The following is an 18,543-nucleotide window of genomic DNA, read 5'->3' on the forward strand; positions in this document are numbered from 1 at the left end:
CGTGAGAAATGCTACAAGAATCGACTGTGCACATTTGACGAAAGCATAGAAAGGACTAGTCAAAAATTAACACTCAAGCTGAGAGTGAAAGCAAACCCGAATGAAAAAAGCCCAGTTCCTGGAAATTGCTTCTAACAGTTCACAAAAGCTGGGCAGTGAATTTGGCCGTGATGACCCCTTTCATTTTAGCACTCCCTGCATGCAACTTTGAGTTCGGACATTTAAGAGAGGTAGTATTTTTTTTCTTCTTCTTTTATCCTCATGTCCTGTAAAAAGTAAAAGCAAGTTCACATCTACTTCTCACCTGGGCATCCCACACTCTGGTTTTTTTCACCCAAGAAAAAGAAAAGCAAGGCTCAATCTTTCCCCTTCCTTGTTTTTAATTATTACAAATGCTGCCTTGGCTCTCTTTCCGTGTGGAAGTTCTCATTTCTCTTCAGTGTTACAGACTCCTTGGGGACATAGTGAGGAGCTAACCAACTGCACATGGGAAATGAGAATGTTCGTGGCTAGAAAAACTGCAGCCTTTGGTAATTTTCCACATGGACTAGAAGTCACGAGCGACTTTTTTCTCTTAAACAGAATGACTTTATTCAAACACTTGGTGTAGAGTTCGAGGTTCACATCTGAACATGTGAAGGCATCGAAGTGTCCTACAACGTTTCATTGGACTTTGTTCTATAAACATTTTCACTATTTTCAAGTGCAGAATGACGGTTAAAACAGGACACCCTCCCTCCCAGCTCCCTCCACCTCCAGACAGAATTATAAAAGGCTACTGTCTGCAAGTGAGAAATAGTCCTGGAGGACCCACCAGCAGGTTATGCAATATGTGGCATAGACCACCAGGGGCTGAACTGAAACTGCTAATACTTTTTTCATAAGATCATTAGCTCAACTTAAACAAGGTGTCAAAGTGCAGAGATGGGGAGGTTGACCTGGTTTGCATGCCTTCACTTGAATTATTCTGTGCATTAAAATTACACGCTAAAATTCAATTTTAGCTTTGAAATATATTACCCAAATACATCACTTTTCCTTTTTTTAAACAATTCGTGTATTGCTTTGTGATTTTGATCTAAACTTGATTTTCAATAAATAAGAAAGCTCTCTTGAGAGAAATGCAACTTAAATGTAAGGCTAAAGAGAAGTGATTAATAAAAAACTTGTCCTTGTGTAGTTTAGGGGATAGAATTATTTGATTTGGTTTGCAATTTAGACCTTAAATCAAAATCTGCCTCCAACTGAGAAGAGTGGGCCTGGGACTCACGGAGTAAGTTTGCACACGTTCTTGACCTTGTGCCGAGTCATCCGGAAAAAATATGTTCCCTTTAAAATAGCTGCTTTACCGTTTTGAGACATTGCTCGACTTTTACATGCACTAATATTAGTTGCCCTATGTACCTTAAATAAAGCCAACCCAATAAATTTAGGATTGTAGTTGAGAAATAAATGTCATGTCAGTAACCCTCAACCAGATACCAGAAGAAGGATTACGTGATTGTTTAGTGCAAAAATTAAGTTTCATGTTTTTAATTGGTGTCATATCCTGTCCTGGGTCTCTAGTGCTTAAATCAAAGGCGCCCACGTTAACCTGGAGAGGAAACATAATCATAGCTCCTTTCATTCCCTAGCTCAAATATTGTTATGCTCAACCCTAATTTTTGTTAAAAACACTTTCAAGCAAAGACAACAGGAAACAGTAAACATGGCAACGCCATGGAAATAATGTTCAGATGCACGATTTCTCTGCACGCTCAAGGAGTGAGTCTCTGCAGAGGAAGATGCTGTATCACTAAACGCAGTGTAGACACAAACAGCCAACCTTTCGCAAAATGGGCATCCCTCTTCATTTCATAAATCTTGTTTGCAACTAGACTGAAGCCAGGGAGTGACTTGGTCCCTCACATCAATAGCCAGGAACTGCACTGCTGCATCACAGCAGTGCGTTCAAAGGGAGTCAGGAGCATCCAGCAACAACTTGAGGGGCAGAGATGCAATTGTAACTGACAATTATAATCGTCTGGCCCAGCCACTGCATCTGCCCATCAAGCTTGCAGATGGTCTTGAGGCCTTTTGCATCTAAACAGTGGGTCTAAGAGCATGATGGACAGATAAACAGGAATACCGCTCAGCATCAACACACAGAAAAAGTTGTTGTGACTGCTAAAGATTTCAGAAGTCAAGAGTTGGCCAACTCAACCCTTCTTCTCCCTCACATGCTCCCATTTTCTCCCCTGTTCTCCCAAAAAGCTTGTTGGTGGTTGAGGGCTCAGCAAGATTTTTGGTACCCAATGTCAAATACTAATCCTTGACTGAGCCTTTACTATAATGAAATGTTTAGGTTATGGAAGCAAGACAGATTCTAATAGAAATGACCTTACACATGGAATGTTCAAACTTAATTTGGCTAAGTCTATATTACACCTATTGTACTTGCTTCTTAATCAAGGTTTAACTCAAAGGAGCATATTAAAATTCAAAGGGAAAGGACACTTAATTTAATTGTTACTAAAGCCATGATCAATATGAAACAATTGGTTCCTTTCATGTATGTTTTGGAAAAACTATTACTAAGTTCTCTGAATAGATTATATAATATTGCTTTATCTACTCATATTTCTTTGTCTCTTCATTTTCAAAGAATTGAGTTTGTCTTGAAATAATTTATTTTATATCACCAGATTTGACATGCATTTGTGTTTCATAAACTAGACAGTTACCAAGCCATTTGAATCCAAATATGGGTAAACAACTTTGGGGGAAACTCAGTAATGTATTATTTTTTAAAATATTTGAAATTTTAATTGATTTTATGATATTAACTATTTGCAAAAATAATAAAACTACCTTCAATGCATCTGTTCATTTAATGAGCATTGGTAGAATCTGCAGTACCATGAACTATTTTTGCAGTTTTATAATGTTTCTTAGAGTATCTAAAAATTATGTCCTTCCAAGTGAACTCCGTTTTTGAAGTCTTCACCAAAGGTCCTTAGATTAATAAGTCAAGCTCACATCCTTTTTGTCACTTTTTTTTTTTTTTTTTTTTGACAGGCAGAGTGGACAGTGAGAGAGAGAGACAGAGAGAAAGGTCTTCCTTTGCCGTTGGTTCACCCTCCAATGGCCGCCACACCGTGCTGATCCGATGGCAGGAGCCAGGTGCTTCTCCTGGTCTCCCATGGGGTGCAGGGCCCAAGCACTTGGGCCATCCTCCACTGCACTCCCTGGCTACAGCAGAGAGCTGGCCTGGAAGAGGGGCAACCGGGACAGAATCCGGTGCCCTGACCGGGACTAGAACCCGGTGTGCCGGCGCTGCAAGGCAGAGGATTAGCCTAGTGAGCCTCGGCGCTGGCCACCTTTTTTGTCACATTCTCCTCTAGGGCTCCAGTGGACACGCCTGTAGTCACTCATCCCAAACCCATGCTGAGGTCTCAGCCTTCACCATAAAATGTCAAACGCAGAAGCCTTCGAAAGCTGCTGCTGGGCACCAGGAGGTCCGTGTTGGCCAGTCTTCAATGGCACCAGGGATCTGCTCTGTGTGGGTACACCCAGTGCTTCTCCACCCTGAGCCAGCAGCCTTGGAGGCCCTCTCCCGGGAACAATACTTCCTGAAAACCTGCTGACCCAGCAGAACAGCAGGGGTGACAGAAGTGGCCAGAACACCCGGAACACCTTAACAAGCACTAATTAGATGTCTTGCTTTAAAAATATGGCTTAAGAAAGCCAAATACCATAACTTCTTGCAGATGGTTTCAGGAACTAACAAGGCCTGTAGGAAATGGCGCATTAAGACAAGTGTCCCCAAAGTCTCTTACAACCATTAGTGCCTGGAGGAGCTGCACATTTAGGAAGAAAGGATCAGAATTTGTGTGATGTGAAGCTGTTTGGGTTTTTCTCCCCCTCATTTCTCTCATAAGAGAAATGTGTGTCTGTTTTAGTGCATTACACACACACTTATTGAAACTGCCTGTCAGATGATCAGAAAATGCTTTAGAAGCTTAAAAATCTATTTTTTTTTCTGATGGGCTACAAAACCACCCTGAAAAAATCATAATCTACATCAGGAAGGTAGGAACTCTTTTGTATTATCATAAATACGCCTTGTTCCAATACAGAGTGGACATTTGATAACTGTCCATTTATTGATTGATGAAATATTCCTTCAGTGTTAGCCTGTGCCAATCATGGGCTAAATTTTAAAGATAAAGTAGTCAAGAAGGCAGACAGGGTATCTACTTTTCAGAGTGTCTACCTGTGTGAAATTATCTACTTAAGAGACACATGGATGGACAGATGGACAATGGAGGGGTGGATGGATTAAAAAAAGTAGACTAGGAATAAAAATGTTTTTCAGACATAAGTCTGCTGGTCTCATTTGATATTCCTTCCGGGTGAGACATTTGGGCTGAGGACATTTGAAGAAATATAGGTCCAAATCCTCAGGTGTGATGGCTCAAGACAAAACTAAATAGCAAATGGTGCCATGATAGACCTAAAAACAGGTGCCAGCATGCTGATCTAAGCTTCGATGAAGCCATCTCTGAGGCTGTCCAGGATCGTAGAATTCATTCAAGATTATTATTGGTGCCAGCATTCTTGGCAGAATCTGTACAAAGGACCTCTGGTAACAAGAAAAATATAGGCGTAATACATTAAAAAAAATTACCTTCCAGGTGTAACTGAAAGACTGAAGGGTGTATTTGTCTGACTCGTGTTAAAAACAGATCTCTTGTTTCTAACAGTTTGTAGATGATTGTTGGGAGGATGTGTCTTGCTGATTCAAACCATTTCTGCCTGGGAGGCGTCTTGATTTTCTTGCTATTTGGTCGCTTGCTTTAAATTCTATTCCCGTTGGCTATGTATTCAACTGCTTAATTCCAATGTTCTACACCTTTTCCACACCATGAGATAAGCTGGGATTCTATAATGAGACGACTGTAAGGACCAGTCAGACCCAATGGAAGGGCACAGTTGGCAAAGCATTTTGAGGGATTGGGGGATGGAGGGAACAATGAGCAGGGAGTAACAGTGAGCAAGCTGGGCCACTGGGGGTGGGGGAGGCTGAAAGTGGGGGCAAAAAACCTGTAACCTGGATGTTTTCCATGAAAGAACTAATTAACCAAGTTTTCCTTTCCCAACTAGTTGCCTTGCAATATAATGGAAAGGCATTTCCAAATGATCAGGCTGATGGCTAAAGTAGTCCCTGGCCCCACAGAACCACCTACGCCCTATCCCTCCTGTTATCACTCCTACCAACCACCAGCACCACTCCTCAAGACCAGAACAACCTTCCCTGGAATCAGTGAGAGAAATGCACTTGCTCTGAACGCGGTGGTATTCACACTAAGAAACTATTCTGTGTCTTTTGCCAAACAGCTCCATATAGGTAAGGGAGTCTAAAAGAAAGGTTGCTGAAGGAGTTGTGAAGGGAAATGATTATTAAAAGTGTAGCAGTAAGAACATAAGCGTCCCCTTTGGGAGAGTCCAGCACCTAAAGAAGACCTGAGGACGCTGGTGGCACCTTTCATATGGTGAGGGTTTGCTGTATGTTTGGCACTGTGCTGTATACCTTGTATCCATTTGCTGTTTAACTGCCACACAAACCTCTTAAATAGGACTCCTTAGTCCCATTTTACAGATGGGAAGACTGGGACTCAAAGAGTTTAAGTACCACCTAGTATTGTTAATAGCTACTAAATGGTAGAACTTGGATCCAAATTTCAGTCATCTGCCTGCCCAGCCCACAGCTCCAAATCAGTCTACTGAGAATTAAGGCCATTTACTCTTCAGTCAAAAGCTAAATGATTTTCGCCACATTTGTTAGAGTTGGGTAATGGTTTTAAAAATAAGTATAGAAGATGCATGCTTAACATGATCTTTTAAATGTATCTTTTGAATGCACGATTCCCACATATTGTTCAAATCTTGGACTACTTTATGGGCTCCAAATCTCATTCTTCAGCTTTTCATTTCCATCACATCTCTCCAAAGAGGTGCCGCCAGCGTAATTCCAAAGCCAAAAGACTAACCCTTTCCTGTCCCAGACTGTATACTGGGCCAGGGCTGGCTTTTCAGCAGTGTGGCAGCCAAAGGGCCCATACCCAGAGAGCAGCAGGAAAGTCCCTGGGAGGCTGAGACACGGGCAGGGGGCAAGAAAGAGTGCAGGAGGAATGGGACAGTAGTGAGGGAGGACAAGTAAGAGAAAGGTGAGTCCCCATCTTGCGTGCTGGGGTTCCCTTCCTAACAGCCACCAAGTTCTAACTGGCATGTAATAAACTGCACATATTGAATAGATAATGCCTCTGAAAGAACATTTGTAAACCATAAAACTTGGCTCTCTGCCAGGCTCAGAATTCTGTCATAGCTTCCTACCCATGTTCTGGTTGCATTTTAAGATAGGCCACGCCTGGCTGACGGACACCGTTTCTCACCATTTTCTGATACAGGGCCTCTGATACAAAGCCAATCTTCAGGCCCCCTTCTTCTGGCTGACTTGGCGGTAGAAGAGCAAGCAGCGAGCGCCCCCCACTCATCTCCCAGCACCTTGGCACTCCTGCACTCATTCAAGGCCCCCGGCACTGTCCCAGGTGCTGGGAATGCTTCCGGGACAGGAAAGACAACTTCAGTCCTTCCAGCTCTCCGCAGGAAACGTGACGTTCCCATGCCAGATTCCAGCTCCAGTGCCTTCTCCTACATGAAATCTCTTCTAATTACCATTAATTAATTATCTTGTCCCTCTATCCCTACAGCCCTTGCAGGTGGTTTCATTCCATTTAGAGCGTAAATTTGTTTTTGCAAAATTCCCACAGGCTTCAGCACCACCCAGCAAGCCGCATTTTCCATCTTCTCACCACTGAGAGAAGAAACGGTAAATTTCACTGATTTCTGAAGAGAACAGCAGAAGAGAGGGCGTGTATGAGAAACTCTCCCAGTGACCAGGAGCCACCCTGGCCCCTCCGCTGCACCTGTACCGTTAGCCGGGCGGCCCTGCTGGGAGTCTGATTCATGGCTTGTCCAAAGCCAACCACAGGGGAAGCCATGCTCAAGGACATCTTCCTGCTGCCAGCAAAGACGGGTGTCTCCTAGCAACCAGATTCCAGTGGCTTCCTGTCCCAGGAGCCTGCCTGCGCTCACTGCTTTGTTGCCTAGGGTTTTTGCATTTTGGCCTTGCCGAATGTTGTGTTTATCCTAGATTCTGAAACTCAGAGGGATGATCTACAGGCTGGCTGCGTAGATTACAGCCGAGACACCATTTCATTCAGAGCCGCACACAGCCATCACTCACGACTTTCATGGAACGAAATGGTTGGTATCAGCCTAAAAGGGGTGCATACATTTTTGAAAGATTTTATTTATATCAGGATAGCTGCTTTGAAAGATATGTAAAAAGGCAAAAGCATACATTCTTTGCATCAAATAATCAAAAACTACTCAGACTTTTTCAAAAGAGATGCACTATCATTCACCGCCTCTTAGAGCAATAAACTTGAACTTGGCAAATTCACAGATGCAGAAACAGTGGCAAGTCAAGTTTGAAGAAAACAGCTCAAGGTCCTTAAAGTTTTGATGGCTTAAAATTACTTCTCCTGAGGCCGCTGTTTTGGCATAGTGGGTAAAGCCGCTGGCATAGTGGGTGGGTAAAGCCATTGCCTGTGACACCAGCATCCCATTTAGGTGCCGGCTAGTGTCCCAGCTGCTCCACTTCTGGTCCAGCTCCCTGCTAATGGCTTGGGGAAAGCAGCGGATAATGGTCCACATATTTTGGCCCCTGCCACCCATGTGGGAGACCTGGATGAAGCTCCTGGCCCTTGGCTTTGGCCTGGTCAGTCCTGACTGCTGCAGCCATCTGGAGAGTGAACTAGTGATATGGAAGATCTCTCTCTCTCTCTCTCTTTTTCTCTCTCTCTACTTCCCTCTCTGACTTTCTAAATGAATAAATAAATAAATCTTTAAAAAATTACCTCTGCTGTGACATGGGTTGGGAATCTATTCCCTTTATCATCCTTTCTAGAAATTTCAGACTTCCATTTCAACATATATCACACTGCATTTTTACTTTGGTGGGACCGAATTTATCAGTTGATGTTGTTTTTTTAGTTTTTTCTTGTAAATATTAACTATTCATGAAGATACAGTAAACTCCTCATCTGTTTAAAAATAATCTATGGGGCTGGCGCCATGGCTTACTTGGTCAATCCTCCGCCTGTGGCGCCAGCATCCCATATGGGCACTGGGTTCTAGTCCCGGTTGCTCCTCTTCCAGTCCAGCTCCCTGCTGTGGCCTGGGAGGGCAGTGGAGGATGGCCCAAGTGCTTGGGCCCTGCACCCACATGGGAGACCAGGAGGAAGCACCTGGCTCCTGGCTTTGAATCGGCACAGCGCGCCGGCTGTAGCAGCCATTTGGGGGGTGAACCAATGGAAGGAAGACCTTTCTCTCCATCTCTCTCTCTCTCTCTTACTGTCTACAACTCTTCCTGTCAAATAAATAAATAAATACAAATAATCTATTCATATTTTTAATAAATGGCTCAAAACCAATTCTACATATCCTTAATTCCACAAAAAATCCCATACATGTGGTTTTAAGTTTCTGATGAGTTTTCTCTTTCATAAAGAAAAACCCAGCAATAGAAAAGGTGAACCAAGGGTCCAGAACCGCACATGTCGCAGAACTGGTAAACCCCAGAACTCGGTCCCCAGCAAAGCCCCCAAAGCTTGGCATAGCCCCAGACTCTCTAGAAGCAAATGTAGGCTTAGACTGCCACTCCTACCAAGGCAGCGAGCTTAGCTCTGCTGGCTCCCTTGGAAGCAGCCCTCATTTCCTCCCCCGCCTCCCCCAGCCCCAGCAACCACAGTCACAAGTCATGAGTCAAAGATGAACTCTAACTGTTTGAAGGGGCCTTGCTAAGCCCCGAGACCGGGCCCTTCCTTCGGAGCAGCACAGGATTTCCAGATAGCTGCAGTTCTCTTTCATCTGCCCATCATCCACTTTTGAATTTTATCCTGGGATGAGTTTTTGACTAAGAGGGCACTGAGCATTCTCAAGAACGACTCGTGGAGTCCTTACAAGTTTTTTCTTTGGGGGTTCTGTATGCATTCGTTTCCAGGGTGCAGAATGACTCATGCGGTTCAAGCAGAGCGCTCTTGCGTGGTCCTTGCTTACTCATTAAATAACCTTGTACATGGATCAAGGCTTTCCTTACTATTTCAGATTGTTCTCCGTTTCCTGAAATAGCCTGAACACCACCAAGTTTCTGGAGAGAATTCATATCCGTAAATACTTTTGGTTAAAGGGAAAACCTGCTCTGCCACCCACTTGTCTGACTTCTATTCCTTCGTCTTTAACAGCCATGTAAATCCATTCACTTGCGGCTTTACTGCTTCGTGGAGGAAAACTTCAGGATTTCAGGAAAAGCTGCAGGATCTTTTTCCTGATGTCTCCTCTGGCTCTTTCCAAACGTCGACTTGTAGTAGTCGAATGAGCTGAGAACAAGCAAGTTCCTTGGAGGCAGGCCCGGTTTCACTCCCCGGAGCCCACTGTTTGAGTCACTGCACAAGATCTGAGATGATTCACGTAGAACAGGCCTGGATCCCAGACTTAATCATTTCCATTTTCATCATGGTTTACACAATCATTGTAAATGACCAAACTAATCAGGAGCTCTATCTACAAAGCCTAACAGACAGGGAGGCAGCATGGGAGTAATGCTAACTGTGTGCAGCTGGCATCCCCAGAGCCCAGGGTTAAACTCCCAGATCTGTCATTTCTAGCTGTGTGACCTTGGGAAAGTCACTCAACTTCTCTGAGCCTCATATATTTTTTTTAGTCTTTAAAATAGGAATTCTAACCTGTATAAAGTTCAGTGTGAGGATGATGTAAGACAATGTATGCAAAGGATTTAGCACAGTACCTGCAAACACTCTTTACAGAACAATGGGCTACAATAGAGTGCTTTCATGTGTGTGGTACACCAGACTGTCTTGTCAATGACCTGTCGCTCACGTACGTATCACTGTGCTGAGTGATATGGCAACCTCCAGACTTTTGAACTTACCCCTTTCTTTAAAAATAAAACCAAACCTGATGACCTAATTCCTAATCAGCAGACAACACAGAAACCCATGGGCAAGGCAAACAGCAACTGGACACGACTCCTCCTGGAGAACCCTGAATTCCCAGTAAAGTCAAATCCACACATGAGGCTGACACTGCTCAGGCATGCCCCGGCGTCACATCCAAGAAATCTAGGACAGTCCATGACATAGCACCCAACCCTCGTGCAACAAAGATTTACGGACCCACTGCGTGCCAAGCACTGTGCTAGGTGATGGCCAGGTTGGTCTTCCCGGAGATTCCAACACAGTCAGGGTCTGTTTTAAGTATTCTACATGGACTAACTCTTTTAACTCTTCAACAAAACTAGGAGACGAGTCCTCGTGTCAATCCCATTGTACAGAGGGAGAAACTGAGCACGGAGAAGTAAAGCTACACGAGTCACACGCAGCAGGACAGGACAGGAATGACGCCAGCCGTCCTGGGCTTTGCCCACCCAGCCCCATGTCTTGCTGCCTCCTGCCAGCACCTGTCCATGTATGGGACCGCTTCATGCCTCTGGCTTGGTTCCTTTCCTCCACTTTTTAAAGATGGATTCACTGGGTGCCAGCACTGGGAACTCATTCTTCCCTTTCCTTTCAACACTGAAGACTTTAGAAAGTATCTGTGAGATCCCTGCCGCCAGCACCAGGTAGGCCCGCCACTGGCCAGGGTGTGTTCCTTTAGTTCTACCTACACTCAGTTCTCTCCTTTCTGAACAAGAGTCACAAGAACACAATACCTGCATGAACTAAAAATATCTATCTTAGGGGAGATTTACTTCATAACCTAATAAAATAGATTTCTAATGTAAAATCTATTGTAGCCTCTGGAGTATTATTTAAATTGTCCTAGACACAAAGTACTTATAAAATTGAGCTGTCACTCTGTAGAATAAAAATTAATATGCTCCCCTTGATTCTTGCATTTGGGCATAAATTCCCATATGTAAAACACTCAGAAATTTGGACAGCCAAGATCTGAGCGCTTTGCTGTGACAAGCTGTGTATCTCTTGCGGTAAAAGACAAAGCACACAGACCATCAGTAATAATCCGAAGGAAGGAGGAATGTTTACTCAGAGCCTATCATTACTTCCTTTCTTAGTTCTGCAACTCTGTTAAAGAATTCACTTGAAAAAGAGAGGGAAGAAAAACTGCCTGAAATTTTCAAATGGAAAACACCATTAAAAGAGAAAAATGGCTTCCCAAATAGTCTCAACACATAATTTTTTAAAGGGATGGGTGCAAGCCCTCATCAGCTCCTCTCAGAACCAGACCATCACAGGCACACAGCAGACGGCTGGACCAGGAGCAAATGACTTACAAAGAACAAAATCGCTCCCTGGAAGCGGAAATCAAAGAGCCCCCAGGAGCTGCCCTGTGTAGCTCCAAATGGGACAGCACGTATGTGTGCGGTGGGGGAGATCCAGAGAGAGGCACACGCTTCCCAGGGGTCGTTTGAAACAAGGACAGATTACCCAATACGAACGTGATATACTGGAACATGAGACACACACACACACACACATACACATGCACACACATGCACACACACGTGCACATGCGTTCTTGCGGAAAACACTGCCAAAGTCCTTTCAAAGTCAAAGTTTCAACAAACACGTGCTATAGACAGAGCCACAGTAATTTCAGTCACTCCATCTATGAGTCCATTCCTCATTGTTTTTTTTGTTTGTTTGTTTTGTTTTTCCCCATCACTTTGGCACACTATTTAGGGAATAACAGAAAAAGAACTAGGAAGCTGGAGACTGAAAATTTAGTTATAAAACGAAGCCACCCACCTTGCTTTCAGGGTCAGGACATACAATGATCTCCTTTTGCAGCAAGCATGGACTTAACACCAGTGTGTTAAGTGATCCTGAATCTAGTTAAAAGAAAAAGAAAAGAAATTTTAAAGAATTAAAAGCTGCAAAATCTCAGTTCTTCTCATAGCATGTCTTACCAAAAATTATAATAGTAAAAAAAAAAAAGTTAAAATAAAAGCAGCATGCTGTGGCTCTCTGGTTCAGGCAGAAAGCAGAGAACTCAAGTCCTCATTCCCCTGTTTTGCAAAACAAAGTAAAACCAAAAAGCAAGGGCAAAAGGTGTTGTCTGGCAGGAGGAAAAGGACCTGAACACACCTGGAGCCCTTCTGGGTCCCTCCCAACGCCTTCAGCACTGGCTCTGGAAGCCGCCCGGCTCAACACCAATGTCACCATCGCCTGCTTAAATGCCACAAAAGTGCACTTAGAAAGGAGAGGAAAGTGACTGACACGGAGACGCTGAACCAGCCCCACCGCCACTAGAGCAGCCTTAAATGCCCACACAAGGAGAATAAAAAGAAAAGCACACTTTGCAATAGAATAAATTCTTTTTTTTTTTTATTGAGACCGCGGAAAGTCACATGACCCTGCATGTAGCCTTTTAGGAAAGCAACCGAAATGGTAAAGACGCGAGTGGGGGCTGCCGCCCGCCTTCTGCCGCCTCGCCTCGCAGCCCATCCAGCCGCGGGCCGCATTCTTCTGGGCGCATCTGTGGAGCTATTAAGTGGGATAATCCCTCTGGCCTTTGATACATTTCTGGACATGATTATTTCATTACTCGCAGTATATCAGTAGGATCATAATAAAAAGGACTTCTGACAACCTGCCAAGAGTTTTGTGGCCTTGTAAACACAAAAGTGCTCTAATAAAATTTTATTAAGTGTTAAAAAGTCATAAAAAGTGAAATAACATAAACTACAAAATTTACTGTCCTCAGCAAATGCTGAAAATATCGTCCACAGTAAAATTAAATTAGCATGTAATAGACAGAGAAGCAGTGTGGAGTGGATTTAAAAGAGGATCCAGGGGGAAAAAAATGACACTGTAACCCAATCAGGGTCACGGGGATTTAATTCGGATTTTTCCCCCTAAATGTGAATGAATGTGCTGAGTCCAGACAAGAGCTCCGGGGTTACTGGAGTCTCACACATTGTCAATACTTCGGAAGAAATAATATATTGCAGATTGTAATGAGCGCGGGGAGAGCCGGCGCGCGTCGCGGGGCGCGGCGAGCGGAAGGGCGTCCGCTAGGGCGCGCTGCGAGACCGGGAATCCCCGCACGGGCGCCCACGCCGCTCGCCCCGCGCCCGCAGTCGCGCGGGCCTCGCCCTGGCCGCCCCCCGCCCCAAGTCCTAGTTACAGTTAGGGTTGGTGTGCGAGCGCGCGCGCCGCGTGTGTTTTCCTCTGCAGTGACATTTTCTCCAAATCAAAAGAAAATGAAGTGTAAGTTGAGCCTTGCTGCAGGCGGCCCTGGATCTCGGCTTTCAGATTGGGGGTTCGGGAGTGGGAAGCTCTGGGCTGGGCGATGCTACACCCCGGGGGTCAGGGTGGGGTGCGCAAGCGAGCGCCCCAGGACTGGCCAGCCCCGCCCCAGGGAAGTCGAGGAACGAGCGCGGCCGACGCCCGGCTGGTTCAAGTGCGTTTGGGGTGGACGCGGCAGCTCCCGGAGCGAGTTCTCCGCTGCCCAGCCCCCACCCCCGGGTCCGGAGTTCAGCGTGCACCGCTGCCCTGGGCGCCCCTCTCCGCGGGTCCCTCAGCCCCGCTGGGCCGCCCGCCTGAGGCTCGAACCCTCGCGCCTCGCTCTGGGTGGTTGCTGAGGGGCGCGGGCGGGCACCTGGTTCCCGCCGTGCCCTGGCGCGGCCCACGCCCACGCTGGGGGGGAGGTCACCCCCGAGCCCATCGTGGAAGCTTCACCCGGGGAAGAAGCCCCAGTCCGCTCCGCGCTGTTCCGAGTGGCCGCTGGACCCGGCAGGAAGCGGCTGGAACGCCCGCGCGCGCCCTTGCCGCCGGCCTTGGCTTTGCTGACGAGAGCGGCTCCCGCGCCCGTCTCGCCTCCCCTCCCCCACGGGCCCGCGCAGGTTGGTAACGAGGGGTGCGAGCTCGGAAAAGTATTTCCTCGAGGGAGAAAGGCGTTGCTCACGGTGCCCGGGGCTGGGGAGAGGGGCGCATTTTTTTGGGCCAGAGCTCACCCGCGTGCCAGGTCGTGTGTGCAGGTCCCCAAGCGGCCAACGCTGCGTCTGGAGCGTCGCTAGCAGTGGGCGAGGTAGAAGTTGGGGAAGTCGGAAATATGCCGGCAGGGACGCGTCTTGCAGCGTGCTTTTCTTCAGGGCTGGCCAAGCTTCTAAACTACTGTAGCTATTTTTTTTTTTTTTTTTTTTTTGCCAGAAAGTAAATATTTTTAAAATAAGTCCGTCAGGAAATCCTAGAGGCGCCACGTGTAGGTGGCAGCCTGAGGCTGTCGGGGTGCCCGTGGCGGCTGCGCGCCTGTGCACCGGCTCCCAGCCACCAAGGGGGTACGGTGAGGGTGCCGAGGCGCTGTCCCAGGGCAGACGGAGCCTCTGGGGGGCTCTGGATAAGCAGGGTCCACTGGATGTTTCCAGCCTGAAATGATCAATTTACTGTTGAAATTGCTTGCCGGTGTTTTGGAACTTTTTTTGTGGTCAAAAGTTGGGGGGGGGGAGTTTAACAGTTTTATTATTATTATTTAAATCTCCTTATTGTCATTTGTAAAGTTCTGGGTTGAATTTGAAATAGCCTGGAGCAGGGAGGTTTTCAAAAAGCCAACAGATACAATTGAATGTGCTTTGACGTTCGCCGTCCTAGACGGAAAGCCGATCAAGACGAATTAAAAGGGATGGAGATACAGAATAAGATGCCACTTTGCCGCCTCGAACCTGCCTCCCGGGATCGGGCAGCAGGCGCTGCCGCCTGCCCCTCAGCCTCTGAACGCCCAGAGCAGTCATGAGGGTCAGCGTTGCCTTTGAACGTGTGTTTATGGGAGGACAGAAGCCAATGTTTCCCTGCCTGGGCTTTTCTCAATGGTTCGGTTTTGCATTAAAGAATTTATGATAAACATTTCTGCATTGATTTATGGATTTCAGGAGGAGACTTGGTGCTTGTATGATGTTGCTCGGAGCTCACATTTCGGGCTGAAGTTCATAAGTCCTTCAAAAAGTATTTTCGCAAGTATGGAAACATCTCAACTATTAGTTTTGACTCTCTCCAGCTAGATCCGTGAGTGTGGTTGTTTTCCCTAATTTTTAAATAAGATTAATGTAACCCCTTCAAGGATTGGAATGGAGAGAAGAGGATTTCCAAGTCTATCTAAAATTGTACAATAAAAACATTTGTGTCAAGAAACTGGGGGACTTACACATTTTAATTGAATGTAAAAACATGTTTTAAAGTGGTTCTGCCAAGCCATTTGTCCCTCTTCAAAAAAATTAAAAACTCAGACACTATTTTTATCCAACAGAAGTGGGGTAGTCAAGCATACAAATACTATCAGTGTAACATTCGGTTCTGTAAAGGTAGTAGATACTCTTAATGTATCCTGACGAAAAGGGAATATTCTCGGCCATTTAAATGTTTGAGGGATTTGAGAAGAAGTTTGTAAATGCATTTTACCACTGAAATCTAGAGGGAGGACCATTAAAATGTACCAGCAATTATATGCTAAGTTGCAGAAGTGTTTTTTAATAGTTTTTTAAACTTTGAAAATCTTATGTGTGTTTTAATTAGTACCTTTGTTTTAAATGTTACATAAGTTATACGATAAATAAAAGTATTGGAATTTGTTCCATGTTGCTTTCTGCATAAACAGCTGAGTTTATTATAATAATCTTCTTTTGATATCCATGAGATAAATTTGAACATTTGCCTTGGAGTATAAAGAAATCCAAGTTCACTTCTCTCCGTAAAAGTTGGCATTGATCCTCACCTCATTTTTTTATGCACACAAATTGCTGTTGAAATCAATTTGGATGCACCAGTTGTAGAAAAATTTTAAGACAGTGCCGATTAGCTATAAGAAATAGCTAATAACTGAAATTAAAACAGAAGGTATACATTCACTCCTTTGGATGATAATTTTAAAGGTAGTTTTACACTCAGGAAGGATTTTCTTCAGCTACTGATGAATACCTAAATTATTCTACCCTGCACTTTCAAAACCAAATACCAAATTTATGCATTCTTAAGGTGGCTAAGGCTTTGAGAAACAGATTGGCTTTTATGAAAGCAAAGCTAGCTTTTAAAATTGTATTTTAAAATATAAACTTAATTTCAGCTTCTGACACAAATCTTGTGGCCCAGCTCATCGGTCCTCCAGATCCGTCTCCAAGCAGCATGTAAAATCCACCTTTTCCACACTGGAAGTTCATATTTAAGTTGCTTCACAGCAAAATCACTCTAAAACAGAGTGTTTTATGTGAGGGGCCATTTCACGTGTTGGTCCCATCGATTACATATGAATGTATAAAAATCTTGTTTAAAGACCAGTAAAAGTGAGGAAATTCCAAGTCAAGCTAGCTAATTCCATTCATAATTCATCCTGAGTGCCTGACTTAGGAAACTTGCAAACAGTTTATAGCTATACATACAAAATAAGTTGACTCGCTTTGTGAGCGGGAAGCAGAGTTCACTTTGACCTTCTTGCTCAGAGAGGCTTAACTTGATAAAGCTATGGAATGTGGGTTAAGCTTTTTGGTTGCCCAGGAATTTTCCAATCTCAACCCCTTTCGGATTTTCCCTTTTTGAAAATGTAAACACGGAAGGGCAACTTTTTTGTTCCAAGATTGGCTTTCACCCATCCGCTTCCTTGCGGCTTGCACATTTGTTCGGTAATTCGTCCACACACCAGGGAGGCAGAGGCTCTGACACAGAGAAAATAGCACACACCATTTCTCTGCCCCCTTCAACCGAACCCACCCCCAACCTCCCATTTATTCAGAGCAAATTGGATGAGAATTTAATACTGACCCAAGGTTCAAACTGTTACATACGCAGCCCTAAGTACTTTTGAGGATTGGCAAGAAATCCATCTAGACTTCACATTCTTAGCCTGGCAGAACCGCCGGGGAATCCCGAGTCCAGATATCCAGATATCGGGGTGCTTCCAGACGCTGTCAAACCCTAAGGTCCCATCTATGCATTTTCCAAGGCTGCGCTGTAGCCTGATGCCTGCCCTTGGTTTTGATGTTCTGGATGACTTTAAACCAATTTCATAGTTTCTCAAACATTCTGAGTAATTGTAATTTTAAACCAGACTAATTTTAAGGGTGAAAACTGGCCCAGAGAGAGTCTTTACATGGTAATTTTCATCTGATGTGAACTCAAGTGGCTTTTTAACAATAAGCTCTTGGAAATGTGGGTTTCTGGAGGAAAAGGCTGCCATGCCTTGGAGGAAGGCTCTTCGGGACCGCGTTAATATCCACCAAACACGCTTCGTTAAGCTGGAACAAACATGATGCTCAATGACTGGCTCCCCGTTTTCCTGAATGTAGGTCATTTCGTGTCCTTAACAATTTAACGTTTGAAGGGATTTCCTGTCTTTGAAGTGCAGCAGTTTGTCACCTGTGTGGCTGGCCTCCTTAAGAGTTGGGGGCTGTGTCCCCTTTCCCAAAGACTGGATGACTCGGCGTTCCCTGGCTGGAGTTTCCCAGCTCAGCAATCGCCGTGAGACGTGCAGCTGTGGGACTGTCCTGTACAAGTCAGTGCCTGCCCGTGCTCATTCCTCTAGGTCAAAGAGCCTAAAAGAAAGGCCCGGAGCCATACGCTCACCTAGGTGAAGCCATAAAAAGGTAAGCTTTCGTAGCGAGGAGCTGTATATCAACATGCTGAGTCCTTTAGAACCGGAGTAACTGGTGCTCGGGCACTGGAGTTGCACGCTGAAGCAAAACACATCGCTGGTGCCAAATGTGCCGCGGTGGCTGGAACCTGTTTAGGCAATAAACCGACAAATGTCCTTTTAAAAACGTGATATTATTTTTACTTAAGAATGCATCCTGAGGCAGGTGCTGTGGCTCAGCAGATTAAGCTGCCTCTTGGGACACCCCATACTGGAGTGCTGGTTTGAGTCCCAGCTGCTCTACTTCCAGGCCAGCTTCCTGCTAAGGCACCTGGGAAGGCAGTAGATGATAGCTAGCTCAAATGCTTGGGCCCCTGCCACCCACGTGGGAGAACTGGATTGTGTTCTGGTCTCCTGGTTTCAGCCTGGCCGAACTCCAGCTCTTGTGGGCATTTGAAAAGTGAACCAGTAGATAGAAGATCTCTCTGTCTCTCTGCCTTTCAAGTAAAGTGAAAAAAAAAAAAAAAATTAAAATATCAGCCACAAATGAACAATGTAATGGTAGACAACTGGATTGCTTTCAGGAATGGTAGGTATGTTTATTTTTACCAAATGGCACAACATATGCCAAAGTTCTTTGTCAACTGTGCCGTAACCCTACAACTGAAAGCCATTTGCATGTATTATTTAAATAACCCAATTTGCCTTCACCACATCCATGAATTAAGCCTTGTGCTCCCACCCTCTGCAAAGCCAACTTGTTTTCTGTAGAGGAACTTGGCAAGTTTTGAAACCCTGGGCACAAATAAGGCATTTTCACTGTGCCTCTCATCAAGAGTG

At 45.1% G+C, this 18,543-nt stretch overlaps 1 protein-coding gene and 1 long non-coding RNA gene across 13 annotated transcripts in view; one reads left to right on the forward strand and one right to left on the reverse strand.

The window, feature by feature from the left end:
• LOC103348788 (uncharacterized) overlaps nucleotides 1-14,375 on the reverse strand; it is a 188,506-nt gene extending 174,131 nt beyond the window's left edge. For 9 of the 12 annotated variants that reach the window (XR_016230776.1, XR_016230766.1, XR_016230770.1 and 6 more), the window contains exons 1-2: nucleotides 14,105-14,241; nucleotides 11,895-11,977 (exon numbers count right to left, since the gene is read on the reverse strand). This is a non-coding gene — a long non-coding RNA (uncharacterized LOC103348788). Of the gene's footprint in view, nucleotides 1-11,894; nucleotides 11,978-14,104 lie in introns of all 12 variants that reach the window. The other 3 variants (XR_016230768.1, XR_016230765.1, XR_016230772.1) reach the window with 2 other exon arrangements.
• On the forward strand, nucleotides 13,277-15,185 carry LOC108176864 (uncharacterized). The gene is made up of 2 exons (XM_017342949.4): nucleotides 13,277-13,993; nucleotides 15,017-15,185. The coding sequence occupies exons 1-2, from the start codon at nucleotides 13,441-13,443 to the stop codon at nucleotides 15,037-15,039; spliced, it is 576 nt and encodes a 191-aa protein (XP_017198438.3). The 5' UTR covers nucleotides 13,277-13,440; the 3' UTR covers nucleotides 15,040-15,185.
• The last annotated feature ends 3,358 nt before the right edge of the window (nucleotides 15,186-18,543 follow it).

The sequence above is a fragment of the Oryctolagus cuniculus genome, chromosome 3 (genome assembly GCF_051225735.1).
Source record: "Oryctolagus cuniculus isolate XC-2025 breed Fujian yellow rabbit chromosome 3, ASM5122573v1, whole genome shotgun sequence".
In the NCBI taxonomy this organism is placed as follows: Eukaryota; Metazoa; Chordata; class Mammalia; order Lagomorpha; family Leporidae; genus Oryctolagus; species Oryctolagus cuniculus.

Coding starts and splice junctions, on each gene's coding strand:
- LOC108176864 (XM_017342949.4), top strand. CDS start 13,441: ATGCTACACCCCGGGGGTCAGGGTGGGGTGCGCAAGCGAGCGCCCCAG. Junction 13,994..15,016: donor TCCCCCACGGGCCCGCGCAG/GTTGGTAACGAG, acceptor TATGGATTTCAG/GAGGAGACTTGGTGCTTGTA.